The following is a 27,549-nucleotide window of genomic DNA, read 5'->3' as shown; positions in this document are numbered from 1 at the left end:
GACGTCATAGGAAGTGACGTCACAGTTTCTAAAAATGGTGGAGGGAGAAAAATGTAAACAAACAAGGAGCGGAGTGTTGAAAGCATGGTGGAAAGAGGTAGAGAGAGCTCTCTGAAGGTTAGAGGGCGATAATGGTTGGGTTGTAAGTCTGTTTTTGGTTTTTGTTGTCGAAAGCTGGATTGCATAGAGTAAAAAGAACAACGTGAACAGGTGAGTGGATCACATAATTGAATGATTTAAGGATAGGTTAGGCTAGAAAAATTTTCAAAGGTGACACTTCTCGATATGTTGAAGGAAGGGAGAAGTTACGCGGCTGTGGCCGCCATTTTGGAGTGAATGAATCCACCGTTAAGCTACATTAAGAAGGATGAGGCGAAGATTAGGAAGACGGCTGCCATCACCTTTAGCAAGTCAACAAAAGCGAGTTGTTACGGCTCGTAATAAAGCGATCGTCCGTATGGAAGGTGCTTTGTCAATCTGGATTGCCGACTGCCGAAGAAGAAAATAGCCTTGGATCTGAACACCATCCGAACCAAGGCTTTGAGGTTGTATGAGAATTTTGCGCAAAGGAACCTCAAGATGATGGCGACCACGCCCTGAAGAAGAAGAGGAAGACGAGCGAAGATGATGTAGATGAACCTCAAGCAGGACATCCACTGATTCCCAGCCTCAGACATGACGTTTTACCGCCAGCAAATGGATGGTTTTAAGTTTCAGAAACGCTTACGGCCTGAAAAGCGTTTCCCTGCATGCATGGCGGGCTGCTTCACTGACATGGTCGCTGCTGAAACTTCTGCATTAATGAGACGTTCAAGAATATTATCGCTGAAGGTGGATACAAGGAACAAGTCTTTAATATGGATGAGACGGGTTTTGTTTTGGAAGAGAATGCCATCGCGAACTTTCCTGTTCAAAGAAGAAGCCAAAGCCTCTGGCTTTAAAGCATTCAAAGATCGTGTTACCCTCGTGATGTGTGGCAATGCTGCAGGATTTTGCTAAAGCCAGGGCTTATTTATAAGTCGAAAAACCCTCGTGCCTTGAAAAATAAAAATAAGAATCTCCTTCCCATGCATTGGATGCATAATCCAAAAGCATGGATTCACGAAGATAATGATTCCAACTGGTTCCACCCAGTGTTTTATCCCACAAGTCAGTAAATATCTCTTAGAGAAGGGCTTGCCATTTAAGATCCTTCTCCTGTTGGATAACGCTGGTGGACACGCCGACTGATCTTTTCTTTTGAGGGCATTCAGGTTGAGTTCCTGCCACCCAACACAACGCCTTAATTCTTCCGATGGACCAGGGGTTATCCAGTAGCGTTCAGGCCCTCTACACGAAGAATACCTTGCGGACCTCGTTGCGTGTGTGGATGCCGCCTAAGAAGATGAGGATGAAACATTCAATTTGAAGCGGCTGGCGGCAGTACAAAAAACAATTGCCGCGTGCCTTCAGAACATCCAGAAGGCACTGCAAGAAATGAAACCTGCTACCGTTATTTGCGAGCTGGAGGAAGTTGTGGTCCGAGATTGTTTACAACGGCGGGATTTACGCCTAGTAGATTCAACACTCTGCAGTACGGAAATCTGTGCAGTTGGCTGCGATAACTGGAGGTGACGGGTTTGGCGACATGACGACGGAAGACGTTGAAAAAGTTGTTGGACTGCCATTCCCAGCCGCTAACTGACGAGACCTCGAAGACCTGACAAAATCAGCCAGTGAGGAAGAAAATGAACCACAGGAAGAGACCCAAGAAGTTGTCAAGAAACAGGCTTAACATTAGAACGGCTTGCCAAGCTCTGCAACCGAGCTGAAGGAGCTGAAAGAATTGTCACAAGAATGGGACGAGGATATGGTTCGTTCTCTGCAGTTCTGCAACAAAATCGATGAAGACATGACTCCTACAGGATGCTCTTCGATCAAAAAAGAAGCAGCGCAGCAACTTCCGATCACAATGTTCTTCCAGCCTCGCAAAAAAAGAGCCAGTTCCTCCTGCTACTATGCCTTCGAAGAAATTGAAGAAGTGTCCCAGGAAGAAGTTGAAGAGGTGTCCAGGAAAAGACACCTCAGTCTGAAGAGATTTTAAAATACAATCATTGGCTGCACAGTAGAAGACACCATCAGCTTCATCATCATCATTTCTTGTGCAGCAAATTCATCGCCATCATCATTCAAGTTTTTCTTCAACTTCTTTCATGGTGGGTACAGTAACAATCTTTATTTCTTTATATACTTTAATATTCTAACATTTTGATATTAGTGCCTGTTTTAGATTAGGTACTGTACATGCATTAAGTGTTCTGTACATTAAAGGGTGGTTTGTTAACAGTACAAACGAGGAGGGCTTTATTGTAACTTCCAACTCTATCGTGGTGAGTAAAAACTGTACAATTGTACAGTACGCACCATAATAATCTTTCTATTTTTTATGTTCATTTACTGTTTATTGCTTATCATTTGTGCCCTATGTACTGTATGCACAATATTGTAGACATCTGTACATTACTGTAAAGGGTGGTTTGTTAACAGTACTATGTAAAAGTGTTTTAAAAGTCTGAATACATGTTAAATAAATACTGTAAATATGGTGTCCCTTTTATGGATTTTCAGCTATCGTGGCCAGTTCTAGAACCTATCTACCGTGATAAACGAGGGTTCACTGTATATATATATATATAAATATATATATATATATATATATATATATATATATATATATATATATATATATATATATATATATATATATATATATATATATATATATATATATATATAATTTATTTAGGTCTTTTGGGTAAGCAAAAACCTAATATTCTGGTGATATTCCATCATTTACCTTCATTTTGCAACAAACGGATAGTCTCTAGCACAATATTTCAATTTATGGTGAATTTTGAAAAAACCTTTTCCTTCCACCACGCGTGGGAAATCCACTGAAAATGTCAGCATTTCTTGAGTCACCTTGTTGTAATTTTAGCGCCGTTTATATTATTCGTTACATACAGTGTTATACATCAAAATGTGCGCAATTTCATGTAGAATACAACAAAAAATAAATCATTCTTTTAGCTTTTAACAGTTTTGAAATATTTTCATTTAAATCACAATAACTGACAAAATTTTAACATTCGGTCAACTTTGACTCGACCGAAATGCTCGAAAAACACAATTGTAAGCCAAAATTCTTACATTCTATCATTTACCTTTAATCTGCAACAAACGGAAAGTCCCTGGCACAATATTTCGATTTATGGTGAATTTTTGGAAAAAACTTTTTTCGCTTCGCTTAACTCCGCTGAAAATCCTAGCATTTCTTCAGTCACATTGTCGTAATTTTTTTCGCCGTTTTATATTCGTTACAGAGTGTGTTATACAACAAAATGTGCGCAATTTCATGTAGAATACAACAAAAAATAAATCATTCTTTAAGCTCTTAACAGTTTTGAAATATTTTCATTTAAATCACGATAACTGACAAAATTTTAACATTCGGTCAACTTTGACTCGACCAAAAATGCTTGAAAAACGCAATGGCGAGGCCAAAATTCTTACATTCTAGTAACAATCAATCATTTCCCTTTATTCTGCAACAAACGGAAAGTCTCTAGCACAATATTTCAATTTATGGTGAATTTTTGAAAAAACTTTTCCCTCCCTTCCTGTGAACATGAACTCCGCTGAAAATCCTAGCATTTCTTGAGTCACCTTGTAATTTTTTCATTGCGTTTTATATTATTCGTTACATAAAAGTGTTATACATCAAAATGTGTGCAATTTCATGTAGAATACAACAAAAATAAATCATTCTTTTAGCTTTTAACAGTTTTGAAATATTTTCATTTAAATCACAATAACTGACAAAATTTTAACATTCGGTCAACTTTGACTCGACCGAAATGCTCGAAAAACGCTAATCGTAAGCCAAAATTCTTACATTCTAGTAACAATCAATCATTTACCTTTATTCTGCAACAAACGGAAAGTCCCTGGCACAATATTTCGATTTATGGTGAATTTTTGAAAAAACTTTTCCTTCGCTCCATGCACATGAACTCCGCTGAAAATCCTAGCATTTCTTGAGTCACCTTGTCGTAATTTTTTCGCCGTTTTATATTATTCGTTACATAAAGTGTTATACATCAAAATGTGCGCAATTTCATGTAGAATACAACAAAAAATATATCATTCCTTTAGCTCTTCACAGTTTTTTATATTTACATATAAATAACGATAAATAGAAAAAATCAACCTTGGTCAACTTTAACTCGATCGAAATGGTAAAAAAATGCAATTGTAAGCTAAAAAAACTTACAGTCTAGTAATATTCAATCAATTTCCTTCATTTTGAAACAATTGGAAAGTCTCTAGCACAATATTTCGATTTATGGTGAATTTTTGAAAAAAAACTTTTTTTTACGTCCGAATTATTAATTCATGCATCATTTGTGATAATATTTTTCTGTGTTGCTTTAATCGTTTTACAATCTGTTATATACCAAAATCATCGCAATTTAGTGTACAATACAACTAAAAAAGTAACTCATTAGCTTTAACGTTTTGCTTACAGCCCGATTTGTATACAATTATATATGAGTTTTTTTTTCGCTGTCATATATTCCAATATTTATATATGATAATGATATTTTTTTCATTTCTGATGGTTGCATACTAAACTTCAGGCAATGAGAAAAAAGGAGCAAAAATGAACTCTTAATCTTAAAAACTAAGCGTGCTGTGATTTTTTGAAAAAAACTTCTTTTCCGTTTCGGCGCTAGCTCCCGAACGCCGCCGGCATACGGGAGACGTTTTTGTAAATAGAGGCTCGGCGTTTAAGGGTTAAATAACATTAAATATTATTAAAAGTAATAATTCTCTCTCTCTCTTTTTCTTTTAGTGAGAGGAATTTTTATTGTATAGGTTGACCATCAGTAATCCGGCATCATTGGGACCTGGAGGGTGCCGGATTAGCCATTTGTTAGGCTAGAATACATGAAACCCAGTAGCTAAGCACCTCATCTTAGAATTAAAGTACCCCATAAATCAGTACAAGTTGGTTAATAAAGAAAAGACAATTATCAAATACAGGTAGTGCTCGAAAGTTACGATAATTAGACTTAAGATATTTCGAGTTAGCAATAATTAACACCCGATATCCTGAAAGTATTTAGGAAAAATATTTTTAGATTTAAGTTATCGCAGGCAGTAGAGAGACCAACTTACAATAGACCAACTTCTTTTCCTCCATCTCTTTATTCCATCTGCTAGTTAAAAAAGTAAAAGATAATGATAAAAGTATTGTTAGTAACGTTATACTCTTGTGTAAATGTGTACAGCCATAAACAACCGAACGGGAAACTGTTGTTTTGCTAATAATCGTATCGGATAACAACTGTTGTGCTTGTATTTCAACCATCGCACGGTAATACACAATTACTGTAGTTATGTTACAAATGACGTTAAGTACTGTACAATAGGACTGATATATTTTTACACTACACCTTATTTGGAGAAAAGAGATCAGGGAAATATACTGCTACAATAACTTTAAGCTGCAAGTTGTAGCTGAAGCTGAGAAAAACAATGTTAAAGCTGCCAATGACTATAAATTATCGCGGCATCAGCAACATGGATGAAACTCGACAGAAATAAAACTGGAGAGAATGTATTTTAATCAAAACTACTGGGCATGAAAGAATACAAATTACTACTGTTTTCACATTTGATAAAAGATAAATACGTAAAGCTTGTATTATGATGAAATCACAAGAAAATAGCGAACGGAATCTTGATTTATTTCACACAAAACAAACATTCCCCAAAACGCCAATGGCGATTCCCGATAAACGTCATATATTAACTAAAAAAATTGCTAAATTAGTTTCACAACGAGACATTTAAGTTATATTTCAACTTAATATACAACGAAAATATCCTCGTCCCCAAATAAATAAAGTATCCATATTAATTTATGCTAACTAGAAAAAAAAGCGCTTTGAACTTAGTTAAACTCGTAAAATAAACATACTGATACCGATTCCCAAAACAAAACATTGATTGATTTATAATACAACTGGAAACACTGTAGTAAAGCATAACTTTTAAAAGATCCATGAAAAAGATGCACATTTGTTATGTTGATGTTTGTATAATACTGTTAATATGTGAATAGAGTTCAGTATAATGTGGCTAGGCTACCAGTTTGTTGATGCAGCACACACTGCGCCACGTAAATCGGCGGCTTTTCGTCAAATATAGTTATCACACGATGACCCGGAAATTTGAAAATTAATGCGGAAACATTGGAAATTACTCATTCTCTTCATTTTTGTGCGGATTACTGATTGTTCGGACTACTGATTGCCGGATTAGTGATGGTCAACCTGTACATGTAAAAAGGTATGTTTATTTGTATGATAAATTAATTTTTAAAGTAATAATATGTACTAATTTTCAAATATTAATAAGATTAATAAAATTATTAAATAATAATAATGATGATGATGATAATAATAATAATAATAATAATATTAATAAAACTGTAATACAAAATTCAATATTATCTTGAACAAACAAATTCTTAACATCTTTTGTAAGAAGGTGGAAGGCAAAGCTGTCAGACATGTCATTTAACATGACAAGAATGGAGTGTTGCTAATCAGTGGTTAAAATTTTCTTGTAATTTCTCTCTCTCTGTTTCCGTGATAATTCATAAAAAATGAGTGAGTCCCGCCTCACTTTCGTATGTATGTTAGAGCTGTGGTTTGGCTGAATGGACTACCACAGCCTCATTGTGAACTAGGGTCAGGAAGCACTGAAGCCCTACGTGAATTGCTTTCAGCTCTCTGGTGTTGATGTGAAGATTCTGTTCTTCCGGCAACCACGTCCCAGAAACTTTCTTGTTCTCCAAGAGGACTCCCCAACCTAGAACTGAGGAGTCTGAATAGAAGTCTAGGTCTGGGCTCAGAGGGGATGAAGGCTTTCTTCGAAAATCACATTCGGACCACCACCATGCTGGTACGACTTGATCTCGGGTTTATGGGAAACACGTAGGTGTCCAGCTGTGCTTCCATGTCCCAGTTGGCCTTGAGGAAGATTTGCGAAACTCTCATGAGAAGTTTGCCTAACTTGACGAAAGTCTTGATGGATGACAGTCCCCAGTAGGCTCATCCACTGCTGGGCCGAGCAAGACGAAGGGGCTAGGAGTTTGTGGGCCGTCTGAAGGCAGCTGGCGATTCTCTTGGTAGACGGAAAGGCCTGAAAAATCTGCGAGGTGAGACTCATCCCCAAATAGAGGAGCTCTTGCAATGGGGCCAACTGGGACTTCTGAAGGTAGATGACAATTCCCAGTTCCTGAGAGAGATGATGTTCAAGTCCTTCATGCACTTTTCCTTTGAAGTGGGATCGAAGAGGCAAGTCGTCCAGATATAGACTGACGTTTATGGCTCTTCAAATGAAGTCATTTGCTACAGGAGCGAGGACTCGAGTGAACACTTGAGGTGCCGAAGAGGGGCCGAAGCAAAGAGCCTGAAACTGGAAGATTTGGCTGGCGCTGGGCACTTGGGAGCTGGTAGTGGCCGCTCCGCGAGAGAAGACAGGCTTTTAGAAGTTGACGTGGGGTGCCTGAGAGAGTGTCCTGCTATTTTGCTGAGAATAGTACCACACCAAAATATATATGAGAGAAGACAGGCTTTAGAAGTTGACGTGGGGTGCCTGAGAGAGTGTCTTGATATTTTGCTGAGGAATAGCCTTACCACACCAAAAATATAAAAATAAATATAAACATTTATATATATATATATATATATATATATATATATATATATATATTATATATACATATATATATAACATAATATATACATTATATATACATATATATATATATATATATATATATATATATATATATATATATTATATATATATATTTATATATATATATATATATATATATATTCATATATATATATATATATATATATATATATATATATATATATATATATATATATTTTGTTGTGAAATATTTTCCCCTGTTCAGATATTGGAGAAGCAAATAAACAACTGTGTGGATAAACAAACACTGGACAACCAAGCCTACACATGTCACGAGTCAGACGACAACTCACTGCAGTAAAATCAAACTTTGTGGTCTTTTATAATTATATAATACAACCTACACAAGTCACAAGTCAGACGACAACTCACCACTGTAAAATCAAGCTTTGTGGTCTTTTATAATCATTTAATATATAGTAATAACTAATTAGAATGCCACTAATGTGAATATCACAAATACAGGAAAACAAATCCCTTACTTAAGATACAGGTGTTCTGGTGTCGTTGCTATCCCAGCAGGTGAGACAATTCCCGTTTGCTTCGTCCCTCTCTTGTAACAAATTTACGAGACGCAATCGTTCAAATTCCTCCCTCATAAGAGTGGTACTTCTCTTGCTTATGGTAATGGAATTGTGTGAATGTACTACACAGTAAGAAAACCAGAAAAGGAAATTTGTCACAGAGCACTGGGATATCACTTGAACCAGAAACAGTTACTACACACATATGAGATGGTTTATTGTTTGGAATTGTTACCTACTTATATAATTCCATATTTGCAAAAATATGCAGTAAAAATATGTAAATAAATATAAAATATTATATGTATACTAGCTGGCATGGTACATCTGTGATAAGTTCAAAATATCGAGATACATAGATATATATTTATTTTTTTTATATTTTGTTTGATATTTTTCTAGAGAACGAACAAGCTCTTATCGTAGAAAATCGGTAGTTTTAGTAGGATACTGAAGTAAATTTCTCACTTTCTACTATCCAGAATAGGCAAGTCATACAAACATTGTACGACAATCTGTCGCTCAATGTCGCTCACAGGACTATATCACATTTTAATATCGAATACATAGATGCATATTTACTCTGATATTACATTTTTTGAGAGAGAGAGAGCCCAGTTTTTATTGTAGATATGTGTATTTTAGAAGAAAAGTAAAGTATATTTCTCACTTCCATCTAAAAAGTCATACAGAAAGTTTCCGACAATTTTTCGCTCAATGCCACTCAAATGCGGTGAAAAAAAATGTAAAATAACCCACTTAAAATTTTTTTTAGCAATAATATTTCAGGACATGTTTATTTAGCCATATATCAGTTCAAAACTGTTAAAAACTAAAAATCGATAATTTCTCAAAATTCACTGATCAGAGCGCCCCTTAAAAAACTGTCTCTGGCAAGATGCCTTTCCAGTGGCTGTCTGCCGATACCTGAAATGTGCACCAGGTTTGACCAAGGGGACAGCTCCCTGTGGGCCAACCCCATCAGCCTCCACTGGACTTTCGGCATGTCTCCTCCCAGATTCAGGGAGCAGGACAGTGACCTTGGTCTAGGAGAGCCGATGGGACAAGTAACCACCTCCTCCACTTGCACAACACTATCAATTGTCACTTTGAGGGAAGTGGTGCCTCTGATTCCTCGTCTTTCGATAAACGCCTTCAGTAACGCATCTAATTCCGCCACTGCATCACTAGAAGATTAATTATCTTGTCAAAACCAAGACTCTAGACTGGCAACACCATCGGGTTAACAAGTGAGGACCATAGCTTCTTCAGGAGTAGGTGGTTAAAAGTAGGAGGGCTAGTAGCCAGAGAAAAATTAGGAAGATGGGAAGAAGGCATAGCAGAGCTTTCTTCTAACCTAGGCTAAGGGAAGCTCATTTCTCAGCTCTAGAGGCTGCTTCCTTTTCTATCCCTCTCTAACTTGTTCATCATTACATGTAGCACAAGTTTACTCCCAACTATATTTCCACCCACTACAATTACTGCAAATTGTATGAGAATCATACGAAGAACTGATTAATCTGGTTTGCAAGTTTTGCAACAACAGTGAAACTAGGTGAACCTGAATCAGACATAATAATAACCAAAGAACTAGAAAAATGATCCAGAAAGCTATTAAAGCTTGAAGGCTACTCAAATAAGTGATAATACTTCACCAAAAGCCAGACATACACCTGAAATTCAGTAAACAAAAGCTGCAGCAAACCCCTGATGTTACTCAAGAGCCGGTAGAAACACAACGAGGCTATCTGCTAAGTTGTTTCCAGTACTCCCGTTAGTGGGTGGGGCTTGTACCTACACTAAATTATCAGGCACTACCTCAACTTTTGAATTTAGGCTGCCATGTTTCTAAAACCTATAGCTATGTAATCATTTGGTAAGTTACTTATATGAAAACATAGTTTACCTTAAAAGTTATGCATATGTGTATTTATATCCAAGTACACAGACTGAAAACTTTGTCACTACATTCCTGTATTGCATGCAATTCTGAACTTCAGTCAAAACAACGATGTTCATGATATTTTATATATTGTGTGAGTTGTGTGTATTTTACATAATTTTTGTGTACAGTATTTTATATACCTTGTAAGAATACCCAGTAAGTAGTTAAGTACATCATAATATCCAGTACTGTACTGTGTGTTTTATTACAAGCAATTCATTTAGCAGATATATATCTGAAACTGAATAAGTGAATGAATATTTTAGACAATGAATATATCAAAATACCAATTACAATAGTCAATTATTTTATATAGAATTGCTGTCCACTAAAAACTAAGTGAGTTGCTCCACTGTATGGTATTGTGTTGGCTATTTATGGATCTTTGTTACTTAGCAGGAGGGGCAGGCCCCCAAACTATCCATAAGTTGAGGTGTCACTGTACTAACCAAATATTTGCAATACTTACTGCAGGATCAAGATTGTCAAAATACTAAACAAAAATCTCATTTATCTTGTGAGATTCAGTTGTAGCAGGTAATGGGGGATAATCTGGCAAGTCATTTTCTGTCAAAGTTGGATCAGATGTCCTTAGAATGATGCCTTCAATCTGTCAACAAAATGAATGAAGCAATGTTTTATATTTTGTTATTACACACCAAATTACAGTACTTAAATGGAGAAAATTTTACATCAGTAAAACTATTTGCTTACAAAAAACAACTAAAACATTTTCACACAAATAATAGTTTTACCATATTTTTACAATCAAAAGAATACAAGAAAAATTTTATAAAGAACAAAATTAATCTTCATTAAAAACACATTAGCGTTACACAAAAAACTAGAGAATTAAGAAAGAAATCAGGACAAAAAATGGGATGAAGATGATGAATCTCACACACTTCCTCTTTTAGAACTAGTAAAACATGGCCTGCTGCTACCAATGGACCACTGGAGTCATACTAAGTGATTGGCAAGGTAAGTCATATAGAAAAAACCTAGTAAGAGTAGATATGAGTCTCTACTGAGGGGTTACTCCTCATAAACATTCCCACAAGACCGTAAAATTACCTCTCTTAGCCACAGGTAAATGGTATTCTTGGAATAGTCTCCTAACTGAACCCATTCATAAGAACAAATGAGAACTACCCTCTCTAAAATCTTCACCTGAAGATACTCCCTTGTGGCTCTGGTGAGACACAGTAGTGTCTTCCTTATTCCTTACTTGAGGTTTTAACAATGATCGAAAAAAGAGAATATAGCATGACTTTTGTTTTAGCAGCTAAACCTGAGACATAATACTCCAATAATGTCTCAATTCTCTGGAGTGAATCTTTATCTTTCAAAGTTCAAAGGTAAAAGATAAAAAAGTACAATCTCCAAGGTGGATCCTTCAATGAAGCTTGATTTAATGGCTTGTAGAGTAGACCCTATCCTTCTGCCTATGGAAACATCAAGTCTGATGGATCTAAGCAAAGCCTCTCTCTTCTAAGTTTTGACATTTAGTCTTTACATGAGTAGCACTCACTTCACCATCTCATATCCTTAATACCTGGGCTAAGGCTGATCTGGAGCCTTTAATAACTGTCCCAGACAACTTCTGAGACTAGCATACATATATACATATGTGCATGCATTCTCATAGTCAGTGGACTGTTTCCTCACCACAAGAAGGCGGTAGGACTGCAAGCCACTGATGGCTGAGGAGTTAACTTGTTTTCTGACTGGCTAGTGAGATTTCTTTGTAATTCAAAACTTAAAGCTGATGGTTCTGCTGCTGCAGCCTCTCGGGTCTAGTGTGTCAAGTCATGTGGGTATTACCTGGCGAATATTTTGATTGGTCACTGGATGGCTTACAGAACTGGCTGCTCTGGTACAGTTTTCACTGAGGAATGCCATTTGTCATGGTGTGGTGTTAGGAGTCATTTTCTGGCACAGATCCATTCATTTCATGAATACAAGCAGTCCCAGGTTATCGGCGATCCAGTTTTACGGCACTTGTCTAGTGACAACGATAACCGGATTTTCGACACCGATCTCCAGTTATCAGCACCGACCCCCAGTTATCAGCGTTGATCCCTGGTTATCGCACTGATCCCCACTTATCGGTGGCAGACTGATCCCCAGTCATCGGGCAGTATTATCGCCGACTTTTTGGTTACTGTCACGCTCGGGGGACACAAAATTACCAATAACTGGGGACTGCCTAAACAATAGGTGCATAATTTTGTTGGGCAGGAGGAAGATTTTCAATTGGCATTTAAGGAGGGCTGTTTGATTTTGACGTGTTAAGAGCACCTTTAGCAACTGTAGCCTCACTTTTTATGCGTTTCAGTTTCTTCTTTCATTACATCATCTGCAAAACCTAGTTAACAGAGTTAAACGACTGCAAACCCACAAGGGCTCCAAGAGGGGTGGAGGTGTTGAGGTGAGTTGGAAGAGTTGGGAGGCCTTGTCTACATGGGAGCTTTTTGAGAATGTTATTGACTTAAAATCATGTGTCACTAAACTTCAATTTTTTTATCTCTTTGGGTGGCTGGGCATGAAGGGGAGGTTAGGCCTGGTAAGCTTTCTGAGGTGGGAGGCTGACATAGCTTTCAAGCCTCATCTGCTCAGATTGTCTCTGTCATAGTTTCATTTTTATTAATTTAAAATATGTGAATTGATTTTAATATTAAATAAGCTTTTCTGTAGTTGAAATAACAGTGAACTGCAAAACAAAAGTTGTGCCATAGCTTATCATGGTCTTGGGTTTGAGTTCATCTTGGCTAAGGGTACAATCAATGTGCTTTATTTCTAAATCCATCCTGAATGTCCTCCCCCAGTTTTTGTGACAAATCTGGAATTCATTTGCCTTACAAGGTGTGCCGGCCCCAACTTGCTCGACCAGTTGCTTCCGGCGTTCTTTTCAATGACATATGGACAAGTTTACTTATACTTTCAACAAAATTTTTGTAAAAAAGGTCAATACTGTTGTTGTTGATAACATTTTTGCTTATTGTTCTGTTGATTTTGACAATGTTGTTATGAGTCTATTTATTAGTTTTGATCCTGATATTATGCTGTTAATCTTAATTCTTTTGGGAGACATTGAGCTGAACCCTGGGCCTGTTACTCATTACAGTAAGAACAATTGCAGAGTACTTTACCCAAATATTTGGGGATTAAGGTCAAATTTTCTTGGTCTCCACAGTTGTGCCTGTAACTACGTTTTGAAATTTTTATCTGAGACTCTTGTAAGTAGTAACAAGTACAAGGCTGAGTTTTTAATCCTGAGGTTTGATGGCCATGACTTTATTTATCACTGTAACATCCCACATGTGTAAGGTATGGCTGTATACACTATGTCCGGACAATCTATTTATCGACAGAAAAATTTGGAGCGTAGTTGCCATGAAGTTCTTTGTTTTGAAATCTTCATAAAGTTCTACAATGTTTATGTATTTGCTGTTTACCGCAATCCAAATAGTGTCAATTCTATATATGACTGTCTTTTGTAAAGAATTAGTATGGCTTCATCTTCATTATTTGTGGAGACTGCAATGCAAAGCACAGTGAGTGGCTAAATTCAAATTCACAGATCAACATGGCCAGTCTGCTTTTGATTTCTGTGTATCCTCTGATTTTGTCCAACCGACTGAGGAACCAACACCCATTTCTGGTAATAGATTAAGACTTGATATTCACAGATGTTCCAGCTATTGTCAAGTCCAAGGTCTGTGAATATATAAGCAATTCTGATCATTGCGCCTTAAGAGATGGACATATCTGTCAATCAGTATATTCCTAATAACGTCATTGGAAAAATGGTCAGGCTAAAATCTAGAGCCAATTGGGATCGCATTATTGAAGATTGTCAGGCACTTAATATTTCAGATGCTATATTAGATCCTGAGCCCATGAAGAAGTTAAATGAAATGCTGATGGCTATTTTAATAAGATATGTCCCTAGAAAGGTCATCAAATTTAGGACAAATGACCATCCATGGTTTGATGAAACGATATGTAGACGAGCACTTACCATAACAAACAGACCAAATTCAACACATGGTGACAAAACTGTTCAAATGAAAATTACACCATTTTTGTTGAGTCTCCCCAAGCTGCAAATAGAACTTACCATAAAGCCGAGAGAAATTACAATAGTTCCTTGAAGGGGAAACTTGAAGGAATTACTCAGCCTCATCTCTGGTGGATCACATTGGCATCATCTAACTTTGGGTCAGGCTCGTCTTCCATTCCACCATGACTAACTGATGATGGTAGATTGGTTACTGGCCCTAGGGCAAAGGCTGAACTGCTTCATCAAGCTTTTGAAGCTAAGCAATCAGCTGAGGATGTCCCTCTTCCTGATACTTGTCATCCTTGGATGTTAAGAAAATTTTGGATAATCTTGATAGCTGGGGTGGAGATCATGATGGTTTCTTCCTTTGTTTTTCAAAAAAAGTTTCTAGTATGTTGTCTCCCAAGATTAGTAGAGTCTATAGATTTTTACGTCGACATAGTATCTTTGCGGATGAGCTCAAGCTTAATAATACAGTGCCTGTTCCAAAGGGCAGCATATCTGCAGACTGCAGTAACTACAGGCCATTCTCTATTTTCCCTGTGCTCTCCAAAGTTGATGAAAAATCTTATTTTTAAGCCATTATATGAGTATAGTGTGTGGAATCTAAAGGATTGCTAGCTCATAGTCAGTATGCATATAAGAAGCAGTTAGGTAGCTGCGATGCTCTTTTAGATTTGACATGCCATTTGCAGGGGAACCTTGATGAAGGTTTCGAGTGCAGAGTAATTCAAATAGATTTTAGTGCTGCTTTCAATTTTGTAAATCACAAGGCACTTCTTTATAAACTTCAGAATCTTGGAGGTGGATATATTTTAGGATTACTTCAAGATTTCCTTACAGGTAAGCAGCAGCGAGTTGCTGTGGACGGGATCTTTAGTGAACCAAGATCTACTTTGTCAGGAGTTCCACTAGGTAGTGTTCTTGATCCACAGTTACTTTTAGTGTATACAAGTGATATGGTTGTTGGCTTGGAAAACAAGACTGCTCAGTGCAGTATGCCAATGATGCAACACTTGTGGGTGTAGTAGTCTCCACTTATGAGAAATGAAGCTGCCCTCAGCCTCAATCAGGATGTGGAATGGATCAGGGAATAGTGTAGTGGTGGGGTATGCGGCTGAACTCCAGTAAAACGAAAACATTATTGATTAGCAGATCTCATACAGATTTTCCATCTCATCCTCCCCTTCAGGTGGACTGAACTTTGCTGAATGAGTTTGAAGCTTTAACTAATCTAGGTGTAACTTTTGACTCACTTCTTATTTTTGAAAAACATCTAATGAAAGTTTCAGCAAATGGAGCACAAAAGTTAGGTATTGTTCGTAAGGCTTCATATATTTATAACAGTGATAAACTCAATGCAATGTGTTTTTGTGCTTCATTTACTAGAATACTGCTCTCCAGTATGGACATCTGCTTCGGCCAAAGATTTATCTCTTGTAGATAGTGTGGTTCATGGTGTAGGTTTCTGTTTCCTAATAATAGCAGTTATGACTTGGACCATTGACAGATGGTCCCTTGTTTGTCACTTTTTCATAAGTTGTATTTAAACAGAGATCTTTCATATTCACAACTGATCCCTGATCCCCTTTACCTGCTGAAAGCAACCAGATTCACTGAACAGCAGCACAAATATGCAGTAAATGTGGCTCACTGTCGAACTTCTCAGTTCCAGAGGTCCGATATTCCTCACACTGTTGGACTGTGGAACAGCCTCCCAGAGGATGTCGCACAATTGGAACTTCAGAAGTTCAAGAGAAGATGCAATGTATTACTACCCTAATATTACTCTCTTTGCATTTTAATACATTTTTATCTAAATAAATTTATTAATTTTTTCTTTTTCAATAAGTGGGATCTCTTCTTTCTGTATTTTCCTTTACCTCCTCTTATTTCTTCTTAATACACACCAAATTCTTTGGAAGCTCAAATTTCAAGTCAATGGCCCATGTGGGCTTGTTCCATATGAATAGATTCAGAAGAAGAAGAAGAAGAAGAAGAAGAAGAAGAAGAAGAAGAAGAAGAAGAAGAAGAAGAAGAAGAAGAAGAAGAAGAAGAATCTCACCCAAATGCAGGAAGTGCAATATGAAAGACGAGACCATAAACCAGATAGCAAGCAATGTCCAGCACTTGCACAGAACCAGTACAAAAAGAGCCATGATTCAGTAGCAAAAGCCCTCCACTGGAGCCTGTGCAAGAAATACCAGCTAGCTTGCAGTAATAAGTAATACGAACACCAACCTGAGGGAGTGACAGAAAACGATCAGGCAAAGATCCTCTGGGACTATGGTATCAGAACAAATAGGGTGATAGGTACCAATGGACCAGACGTGATGTTGATTGACAAAATCAAGAAGAAAGTATCACTCACTGGTGTCGCAATACGATGGGACACCAGAACAGATGAGAAAGAATGAGAAAAAATTGATAAGTATCAAGACCTGAAAATCATAATAAGGATATGGGATATGCCAGTGGAAACTGTACCCATAATCATAGGAACACTAGGCATGATTCCAAGATCCCTGAAAAGGAATCTTGAAAAACTAGATGCCTAAGTAGATCCAGGACTCATGCAGAAGAGTGTGCTACTAGAAACAGTGTACAGTGAGAAAAGTGATGGACTCCTAAGGAGGCAGGGTGCAACCCAGAAATCCACACTATAAAAACCACCCAGTCAAATAGGATGACGGTAATAGACAAAAAATAAATAAATAATAATAAATAAATGAAAAATAAAGAAATAATAATAAATAACCACCTTGGAAAGCAAAATCATGGCAATGAGATCTGACTTGAGTAATCAAAGAGATGGCAAAAAGAGGCTAAGAAGCAAGAAAACGAGAGGAAGTGAAAGAGAAGTACAAAGTACAGGGAGAAGGACTAAACAACACAACAGAAGATATAAAACAGAGGCTTAAAGCCAAAGCACATAAGATCCAACGTACATGAACAGGAACAAAAGATACCAAAACAAACTCCTCGGAACCAACCAGAAAAGACTATACAGCCAACTAAGAGGAAAACAACCACCAGGAAATTCCTGAATATGGTCAACAGAGCCTGAGCAAAATGTGGCCTTACAGAATCTCCAGAAGAAGGATAATTCTTCAGAAGACAAACATGACATTTTTATTCTAAAATAATGTTTAACACATACTTACCTGTTAGTTACATATAGCTTTAGTCTTTGACATCACAGCAAAATTTTCAAACGCAGGGCAGCGCCTAGTCCGAATATCGGGTGATCGCCCTTACCTGCCTCTGTGGGGTACCAGGAACTATTCCAACATGCTTCAGAATAATTTGCCTACCTGTCCCTGGGGGAGGAGGGTGGGTTCAGATATGTAACTAATAGGTAAGTACTGGCACTGGCCTATTTCATTTTATCACTTCCTAACATGCCTTATATTTGCCCTTCACTTCTTAGCTTCTGGGAATTTTATTTACATGGTACTGTTAAGATTTTTGTTTAATCTTGCCCTTGTGTTCGATGCATTTGATATTTGTTGATTATTATGGATATTTCTTTTTGTTAGATATGCTATTTCTTCACGCCCACATCGGGCTGGGCGCGGTCTCTTATTTGTTTTGTTGATTATTTTATCCATTTATCATGGGTTGGTTGTTAGCTTTAGTATTACCTTTTGGGACGCATATTGCCCCTTTTTCCATGAAAGGGGGTCGACTATTCGCTTACCACATGCCCTTTATTGTGTTTTTGTAATGCTCCACGCGCGCCTCCTAAGCTTTGACTAGGTCTTTTCATCTTATGTTTTCCCTTCCCCTGTTTCAAGCTGTAGGCTAATAAGCCTCTGTTTAGTTTCGAAATAGCAAGGATCTCATGTATCCCCTCTGTTTCAGCTAGCCACTAAGCCTCTTGTTAAGCTGGGATAGCTTAGGACATCACGTAGCTCACCCTAATTTGGTCATTTCTTAAGGTTAGTTTCAGTTATTGGTTATGTCGACACCCTTTCCTTCCTCCCGAGTGCTCTCCCTTGATTCAAGCTTTTCAGTCTTGTTAACTTATCAAGGCTTGGGAGCACTCCTTTCCTTTTAGCCTATAGCCCAGTCCCTTCCTCTCCATTGTTTGGCCTTTCCTTGGCACGGTTCCTGACTTACCAGCCTATACCCTCCCCGAGCCTGGTGGCCGGGAGAGCTTCCCCTCCGCTCCACCATCTTTGGCCTTTGCCTCCTTCCCACCTCCTTCTGACCATGGAGGTTGTTCCTCCTCTCTGCTTCTCTCGCTGCTGAGTAGCCACCCAATGGGCGAGAGTGCGGATGGGAGGACCCGAGCCACCCGGATTGTGCATTCCCACTCTCTGGTCGCTCCTATGTTCTTCCTCCTGGTTTTTTCATCCCTCCCCTCCGTACGTCATCTCCGGCGTATCGTTTAATTTGGCGACACTCCGGTTTAGTCCTATTCTCGTGGCCAGTTAGTGCTTTCACCTGACTGTCTTCGTCCGACCTTTGACGCCTCTGACTTAGCTAACCGCTGTCTGTTATCGCAGGCGCATTCCTGCTTCCCGCCCGCGGTCTAGTGTTTACCGTCTTCCGTTATCACTAGTTTTATTTCCTATCTTTAGTTGCCGGGAATGCGCCATTCGGATAGTTTTAACCTTCCCATTTAATTTTGTATCGCCACTTACTTTAAGGCATGTTACCCGCTAGTTCCGCATATTTATTATATTATGTTTATTTTGCATGAGATTTATTAATCCGTTACCTCCCGGATCCTTCCGCTGGTTTCAATGGGCTTTATATACCAATGTGTTGTCGGGCACACTACCCGCACCTTACACGTGTACTCATAATCTCATACTTTTACAGGTGGTATCGCTGCCAAGAACAGGGGTGCTCGCAGCCCTCCATCAGGCCAGCAGCCACGGAGCTGGTCTGTCCCACTGATGTGCGCCCAATGGAGGGGATCTCATTGTTTGGCACTTGACGGGATGTGATGTTTGCTTGCTTTACGAGCAAGCTATCGATGATCTTCGTAGGTTGTCATGCATCTTTCCTTTTAGCCAAACTGTATTTTATAATGTGATACCGATTTCCCGCTTCGTAAACCGCAATAATGCTTCTTCTTCCAGCAGGCTGACCGCATCTCGTGGATGCTTCGCCAGGCCCTTAAAGTTCCGGGTTAGCGCTTTGGACGCAACGTAGGAGCTGGCAATCCATATATACTCTCGAAGGACATTTGCAATGTCCTTTTTCCCGGCGCTTGGATCACAGCTTCAGTCACCGACGATGTTGCTGCTCCGTTGATTGCCGGGATTCGGGAGTTGACTCCAGCCTCCAGACGGTTCATCCCTGAGCAGTGGCAAGCCGAAGGCGTGATCTTGACTCGCCTTGAATCTCCGAGCATTGTCCCGAGCATCAAGCAGGTGGGGGTGTAAGTGAGGCAGGTTCTTCACTGTTTAGCTCCTCTTCCTCCATTTCTTCTTTTGAAGGTTTCAAATCTTCTACCTTACGGGCTTGTCTGGATCTATTGTCCCGAAGGTGAAGTCCGTCAGGAAGAAAACCTTACCTCCTCCGGCAGGTCGATCTGAGGTTCCTCCGGCGGCGGCACGGGCGGCGAGCCCCGTTCCGTCGACGAGTACAGCCTCCCCCTCCGGGTCACAAGCGGAGTCTCAGTCGCGTCAAGTGGTTCCCCCTCCTCCTGCTTTGGATACGATTCCTTTCTTCGAGCATTTCCTTGAGAGAATCGACGCGAGATTTGAGAGGATCGACGCGAGGGTAGACAGCAAGCTGTCTGGTCTTGCTAATTTTTCAGTCTCGAGAAGGTGGACCACAACAGGAATTCATCCATGACTGCCTTCGACGGTGATCTCGCTCATGTCCCATTCGTTCCTGACCCTTCCACTCTCCCTCCCTTCGATCTGGGGAATCCATGCCTGGCCCTTTATGCTCCCGAGTACGAAGGTACTCTCACCATAGAGGGTTTGGGCACAAGGAGAGTGGAAGAGTTGGAGTTCTATCCTCCGGACCTGACATCCCCCTACACAGGTTTCGCCAGACTGAAGGGGGAGGTTTGGAACAGGTCTGATAAAGTCCCATGAGACCTGCATTCATCCTAGACCAAGCCCAGTCGCTCTTGATGAGGACTCTACGGAGTGGCAAGCGAGCAACACTGCTACACTGAAGCCAAGGAGTGTTCACTATGTTCACTCTCAGTGATGTTCTCCTTCCTCCTTTGCACTTCGAAGTGGTTTCCACTAGTCAGGCTTGCTTTGAAGGTGTAAACCTCCTCATCTCCGGGAGACGGACCCGACATCTGCCTTCCCGGGCACCGAATTCTGGAAGGAGCCCTAATACGCTTTTTTACAGTGACTGGCTTGACCCAGACTGGCGCTTGGATCTGTTCAAGAGCAGCCCAAGATCCTGAGTCGCTCTGGAAAGCAGAGGCTGATACTTCAAGGATAGGCTCGCCAGGTCTTTGAACTCTTTAACTTTAGCAGAAGCAACTTCTTTGGTCTATAGGAAGATTTGTTCCAGGTCTTGACGTAAATTTCTGGCGAAGCCAACAAGACCTGTTTGACCTTATGACTGCCCAACTGGCCTGCCGGAAGCATATCTTTTCAGCAGCAACAGTTCGTGCACGAACCAAATAGTTTCTGAAGAGTTCGATCTGGGGAGCTAATCTTTCCCACCAGAAGAAGCTGGACGTAGTCTTATCTTGGAGGTGGCTAGGTCAATCAGGAGTCTCCTGCTCGTTGGGGTCTGGGCCCTATAAACGGAAGCAGTCTGATCTTGCCGGGCCTTCCTAAAGTCCAGCAAGAAATTTAAACATTTCAAACGCCCCGGCTCAGTCTCGCTCCAGGTTCCTCTTACAAGATCAGCCTTCAACCTCTTCCTCCCAACCTCCCGCTCAGTATGTCCTGGTGAACCTCGCATCAGTCTCGGCTGCCCTCCTATGTCTCTCCCAGCTTTCAATCCTGCATATGAAAGCCAGGGAAATTCTCATCAGGCAGTCAACCAGAGGCAACAAGCTCCATGGCTATGGTAGGAAGAGGAGCCCCGCCTCCCTCTCCCAGAAGAGGTAGAGGCCCAGAGGGGAAGTAAACACAGGACCGATGACATACATCCTGTGGGCGTGGAGGCTGTACCACTCGCTCGTGACCTTCTGTCCCTGAGCCCCCTCTCAGAGAGTTTCCAAGGCCTGAAGGAGTTGGATCGACGGCCCTCCTTCACCAGTCAAGTTTTATCAGGCTACTACCATGATCTCGAGGACTGTGAAGACCTGGGGATTCCACGGCAGGCTCTTCAGTGTTCCTAAGAAGGGTTCCGACAAACGAGAGTACCCTGAACTTGTCCCGCCTGGAATTCCTACATTCAAGTGCACAAGTTTCGGATGCTTACAGTCTCCCAAGTTCGACCTCAATGTCTGGGTGATTGGCACCACTTTCTGACTTTTCCGACGCCTATTATCACGCCCCGTTAAGTAGAAGGTTCTCCCCTTTCGGGGTTCAGGCCTCGGTGTGCAACCTTCTAGGGAAAAAAAGTTACAAGTAGCAAGCACACCACCTCATGTGAGTAGAGCAAATCCCTGTGAGGAGGATGAATTGTCTCTTTGTAAAAAACTTTTGCCTCTTAAATATGAGCAAACCAGAGTATTTTTTAAGTAGTTTATCTATGCCTGACTAGAAAAACACCAAATACACCAGTTGAAGAAATTGTGCATAGCCCCAAAATCTCTCCCTCCCATTCTCAAAAGGAAAGACTTCCATCATGATCACTACGATCAGTAAAAGTTTAAAGTTATTTGTGTCAGATTTCTTGAATGTCAACAAGGATGAAAGTGGCATGAGCAGAATTACACAGAGAACATATGTCAGAACAAACCCAACTGAAATCAATGCTTATGTCCATCATCCTGCTCAAAGTAAAAAAAAAAAAATCAAGATTGTGTTTAATGAAGCTTACATGAGATTATGATGTATCCTGAATTTGTGTTTAATGAAGCTTACATGAGTTTATGATATATCCTGAAATCCTAAAGGGAGGGTTTTGAGTAAGGGTTCTTCCAAGAAGTAAGAATGAATCTTCTTGTCCATTGTTCATTGGAATTTTTGGGACCTGAGAGCTAAATATAAAAGGTTGAAACTGCTAATTCTTGGTCATACCTACATAATTGTATATCTGCAGGAGAGAAGATTATACATTAATACTTGTCCTGAGAAATATATTTGCTAGTAGAATCCTTATAATCCATTAATGGAGATTGTGGTGGGATCATGTGCATTTGGTGTGATATTCCCAAGGCCCCTTTAATTTGCATACTTACCTGCATACAGTGGTTGTACAATTTGATCTAAGGCAAAGATGCACCATTTGCTCCTTATATTTGCTTCCATTTGATAATTTTACAAATGATAATATAACTGCATTAATACATCAGTTCTCTCAACTTTATGGGGTGATATTTTTGAAAAGGTGAGGTGCATTACCAATTCATCACCTAGACAACAAGGAACCTGCTTATTTTCATATACAAGCAAGCACTTTGACTGACATGCTGTTCATATTGACAGACATATTATTGATACCAGCAATAGTTCATAACAATGGAATTTTTAAAAAACTAAAGGGAAAAACTATAGGAGCCAAGTGGCTTTTGGTAATGCAGACAAGTTCCACAGTGTACAAGACTTGTTGACTTGCTCAGTGGAGCTCTTCATATGGCAGACATTGATTTTTTTCTGTAAGCCACAGGTATGTTATAGTGATGACCTGTCCTTTGATGGCCATTAGAACTCCAGCCCCGTAGGGTGGTAGTGCCGTCAGTGCACTTCATGAGGCGTTACTTAAGGTTCTTTTCAGCGTGCCTTCAGCCCAATAGTTGTAACCCCTTTCGTTCCTTTTACTTTATCTCCTTTTATATTGTCTTTCTTCCATCTTACTTTCACCCTCTCCTAAGAATTAATTCATAGTACAACTTTGAGGTTTTCCTCCTGTTACACCTTGCAGACCTGTTGCTGTCAATTTCCTTTTCAGCACTGAATGACCTCATAGATCCCAATGCTTGGCCTTTGGCCTCAATTCTATATTCAGTTCAGTTCAATTCAATCAGAACTCCAGGTGCTACTTAGAGCTATAAGATGAGCTAGATACTGTATGGAAAATATACTGTAATATGCAAGAAATGCAGAACACAGTTCTTTTGTGCAATAAAAAGCAACTACACACCAGTTTTAAACATTCTTGTGTCATATGCAAATGGATCTCGGAAAATTTACCCAGAACTCATCGTCAGTTTTAAAAGTGGTGAATGATCAGTACATGACTAGTGGAACTGGGGTGAGTGATGCTTTGGTTGAGCTCTTAAATAGCATGTTATGTTTAGTGTGAAGGTGCTCCAGGTTAGCAGTATAGATGTAATCAACAAAAACCTCTTGATTAACACCACATAAAAGGGGAATCTTACAGCTTTCTCTTCTCCGAAACCAAGTTTGAACAAGCTTTAGTTGGTTGTAATGATAAAACCCCAGGCCAGAGAAAATCCCATGTGCAGTGATTAAACGTGTTTCTGAGCGTAAATGTCATCATTTTTAAGTATCCTCTGTCGAATATGGTGCGATACTAATCATCCTCCAGTTTGGGAGCTGCTTACATGGCTAAGAAAAGTTTTTATCAGCAAACCACTGACCAATTGTATTGACATCCTTTTAATGTGAGTTCATGGAGGAGGTCAGGCAAAGACTTGTTTGGTATTTGGTAAAGGTATTTTATTGCATACAGTAATGTGTTTTTAAATGAGTGCTTCTACCAATTATGCAGATAATCATCTGGGATCCTTTATATGTGAAGTATTTGCCTCCTAGCAACATCATATAACTTTTTTTTTTTTTTTTTAGCCTGGAAAAGGCATATGACTGCATGTAGACATGACATCCTTGGAACCATTATTCAGGACTGAAAGGAGAATTGCCTTACATGTATTTATTATGGCATTTGTGAATTTCTCAAGGTAAGAGATGATAATTTCTCAGAAAAAATACCAAGAAGATCCCAGCCTTTTGCAGTGAGTTTGACCGTATTTACTTCAGCTGTTAATGGGATACCCTCAGTCATTCCCCATAAAATTCTCTCTATGCTTGTTCTGGATGACGTTTTCATAGTCCTGGACTAAGAATGTCAATGGTAGAAAGGAAACTTCAGCTAATTATTGACAGAATTCGATGGGCCAATATGAATCATTTTAAATTTTAAGCTAGCAGAACTTTTTGCCCATTTTAGCCATATTTAAGGGATATGCTCAGACCAGCATATTTACATCAAAGGTTAATGGATGCCTTCAGTAGAGGAAACCTGGTTCTGAGAATTGACATGACTGCAGGTTTACATGGATGCCTCATTGAAAACACTAAAATCATATTTTTAGAAGCTGTATAAATCTTAAAAATCCTGGCGTACACATCATGAGGGTTAGACCATGACCATAAAACACTTGCACAATTTTATATAAAATCCTAGTTTTGTTTTGAAAACCGAGTCTTGGTGCAAAATATATTCACCAGTCATCCCTAGATGGTTCAAGATTTTAGATGTTGTGCACCAAAATTGGCATTAGATAAGCCACAGGAGCTTTTAGGTCCTCAGCAATTCAATCATTTATTTGATGTTAGAGAGCTGCCTTAGGCTTTCACTTCAAACTCTCTGTTATTCAGTACTTGGTAAACATATTCAGCCAAGACATCCAACTCATCATCTGGGTATTGTTAATGTAAAAGGCAATCATTTGGGAGAAGATCATCATAGTTAAAAAACATTAATGACTGCATGCCTGATACTTAACCCAAATATTTATGGAGAATATTAACTTATTCAAGAATAAGCTATTGTTCTCTTGTAACACTAGTGCTGTTGGAAATAATATCCAGTTTGACAAGGAAAATGGTAATAACCCACATTTCTTGAAATAACAAATACAAGTGTCTAAATAATAAAAGGTAAGGTGAAAAAAATGTAGAAGTATAACCAATAGTAAGTCATGATACTGAACGTAATATAGAGCCAGTGGTTGCTGAGGCTACTGTAATCACAGCAGTGCAAAGTAAGAATTGCTAGTGTAGACATATTACAGGCTTATTTTAATACAGACAATAGCCTGATTGATTCTGGAACAACAAAAAGTCTGTAAACATTAGAGTACTGTATATGAAACTGAAAAAGTGTACATTTATTAATATCAGTCCTTTATTTCTGTTGTTTCATTTTATAGGTCTCCATCTCGTCGAAAGTCCAGATCAAAGTCTCGTTCAAAACGTTCAAGGTCGAAGTCCAAATCAAAGTCATCCTCTTCAAAAAGAGAGAGAGGAAGCAGCAGCAGCAGCAACAGTCGTAGCAACAAAGACCAAGAAAAATCAAAAGATAAGGATAAAAAAGACAAGAAAGAGGAAAAAAAAGTCTTGGAAACAATATCAGAGAAAGAGGAGAATGCCAATGAGGAGAAAGAAGATACAAAGAAGGAGGATTCTAAGGGAGATGATAAAGAAAAGAAAGAAGAAAAGAAAAAGGAGGTAAGCTTGAATTTTACCAGGCTAAGTTTATTGAATATCCTTTGAATCCTTTGGTATTCAGTCTTTTCTGAAATTCTGTTAGTCTTTAAATTTTACACTAACAGCATTATACAAATAGTGTGTATCTTGTATTCTTAAACTGTATTTTAAAAATGCGAACAGAGACAATGGTTATTTTAATACATGCTGTTTGGTTTTGGGTGTTGTACTTAAATTACATTTGAAATGTGATTATTTATAGAGTAACTATTGCATTGACAATTCCTCACCAGAATAATGAAGCACATATTTGGAGTAAATCTAACCTACTGTTATGGTTAGCTTATATCTTCGCACCATTAGGTGCGATTGGCATTTTAAAAAAATGATAACCTTGGCTAACCCACTAGGGCGGTCTCTGTAATCACCTGTCTCCCACCAGATGGCATTGGAATGTTTTCGTTCTCGTCAGAATTCTTCATGATGTGTCCTTATACAGACAATGTGAATCAGTGTTAGTAATAATTTTGATGATTCCTGGCTGATTTTCTCCTATACATTAGTGTGCTTGTTTTCTGTTTTTACATTATGTCATTTACAACTAACAGAGATGAAAGCACTAGGCTATATAGGAAAGAGTTTGTGGAAACCGAATGGTTTGGTTGCATGATGACCACATGTGTGCTAGCCAAGCCCTTAAGGCACGAGTGTGGTTTTGTTGTGAAGATGATAAGGAGTGATCTGATGAGAGGAAGAAAATTTTTGAAATATTGAAAGATGCTAGAGGCTGATAGATTACGTAGACAGTAAGTTAGGACAGTCTGTGAGCCTGCTTAGTGTTCTCCTTTGTCTTTGGTGTTGCTTCTCCTTCTCCATAAGCCTACCTGATAGCCTAGGTTAATTCCTCTGTCACTCCTTCTGCTCCATCTTTTATGTGGTTCAGGAGAAAAATAATAGGTAATTGAGAAATATTCCTTTGTGGTTAGAAAATTGACTATATATATATTGGGGTGAGATTGCCCCCCCCCCCCCACTTGTAACCATAACTGATATTTTGAACTTTTCAGTTCAAGTAGGCTGTGTACAGAGTTCTGGAAGTGTCTGGCAAAGCTTCAAGAACCACCTTTGGTAGTGATGGTTCTCAGGGAATGATTCGCTGTACCTTTTGCTACATTTTTACTCCTATCAACTTCTGTTGTCCTTCTCTCCACACTCTTTGCACAGAGAAGTTCAGAGTTGGGAGGGGTAGATTGGACAGTTGTTATGCAGTGAGGCCATCGAGACTTTTTATTGTAGTTGCCAAGGCTTTACCATTATTTTTTCTTGCTCACAAGACCTCAGGGCAGGAGCTGGAGGCCAGTTTTGGACATTTCCACACTCAACAAGTTTACTCATATTACAGTAAACCCCCCGTATTCGCATTCTCACAGTTCGCAGACTCACCAATTCATGGGATTTTCTTTGGAACATATCTATTAGTTATTCGCGAAAAATTCGGCAATTCGCAGACTTTTTCATCAGGAAATATTCGCTAGTTAGTGTATTCTGATGTTCTTTTCATGATTAACACGTTGACTGCTATGTGCTCCATATATGGTTCACAGGGGACTCTCTGAATGAGCGATGTGTACCCTATGTGGTACACATGCTAAGAATTATATCTTTTTTTCAAGTATC

The 27,549-nt window shown here is 39.0% G+C and overlaps 2 protein-coding genes across 4 annotated transcripts in view; one reads left to right on the top strand and one right to left on the bottom strand.

The window, feature by feature from the left end:
* LOC136849979 (probable splicing factor, arginine/serine-rich 7) overlaps positions 1-10,790 on the bottom strand; it is a 32,828-nt gene extending 22,038 nt beyond the window's left edge. Inside the window, exon 1 of the mRNA XM_067123521.1 lies at positions 10,775-10,790. The gene's annotated coding sequence lies outside the window, so the exon portion shown is untranslated. The remainder of the gene's footprint in view (positions 1-10,774) is intronic.
* Positions 1-27,549, top strand: part of Srp54 (splicing regulatory protein 54) — a 197,664-nt gene that overhangs the window by 122,583 nt on the left and 47,532 nt on the right. For all 3 annotated transcript variants that reach the window (XM_067121227.1, XM_067121219.1, XM_067121237.1), the window contains exon 8: positions 25,596-25,893. In XM_067121227.1, the coding sequence (XP_066977328.1) occupies positions 25,596-25,893 (298 nt within the window). The remainder of the gene's footprint in view (positions 1-25,595; positions 25,894-27,549) is intronic.

The sequence above is a fragment of the Macrobrachium rosenbergii genome, chromosome 2 (genome assembly GCF_040412425.1).
Source record: "Macrobrachium rosenbergii isolate ZJJX-2024 chromosome 2, ASM4041242v1, whole genome shotgun sequence".
In the NCBI taxonomy this organism is placed as follows: domain Eukaryota; kingdom Metazoa; phylum Arthropoda; class Malacostraca; order Decapoda; family Palaemonidae; genus Macrobrachium; species Macrobrachium rosenbergii.
Note: the sequence above shows the minus strand (reverse complement) of the source record. Positions and strands in the feature narration are given on the sequence as shown.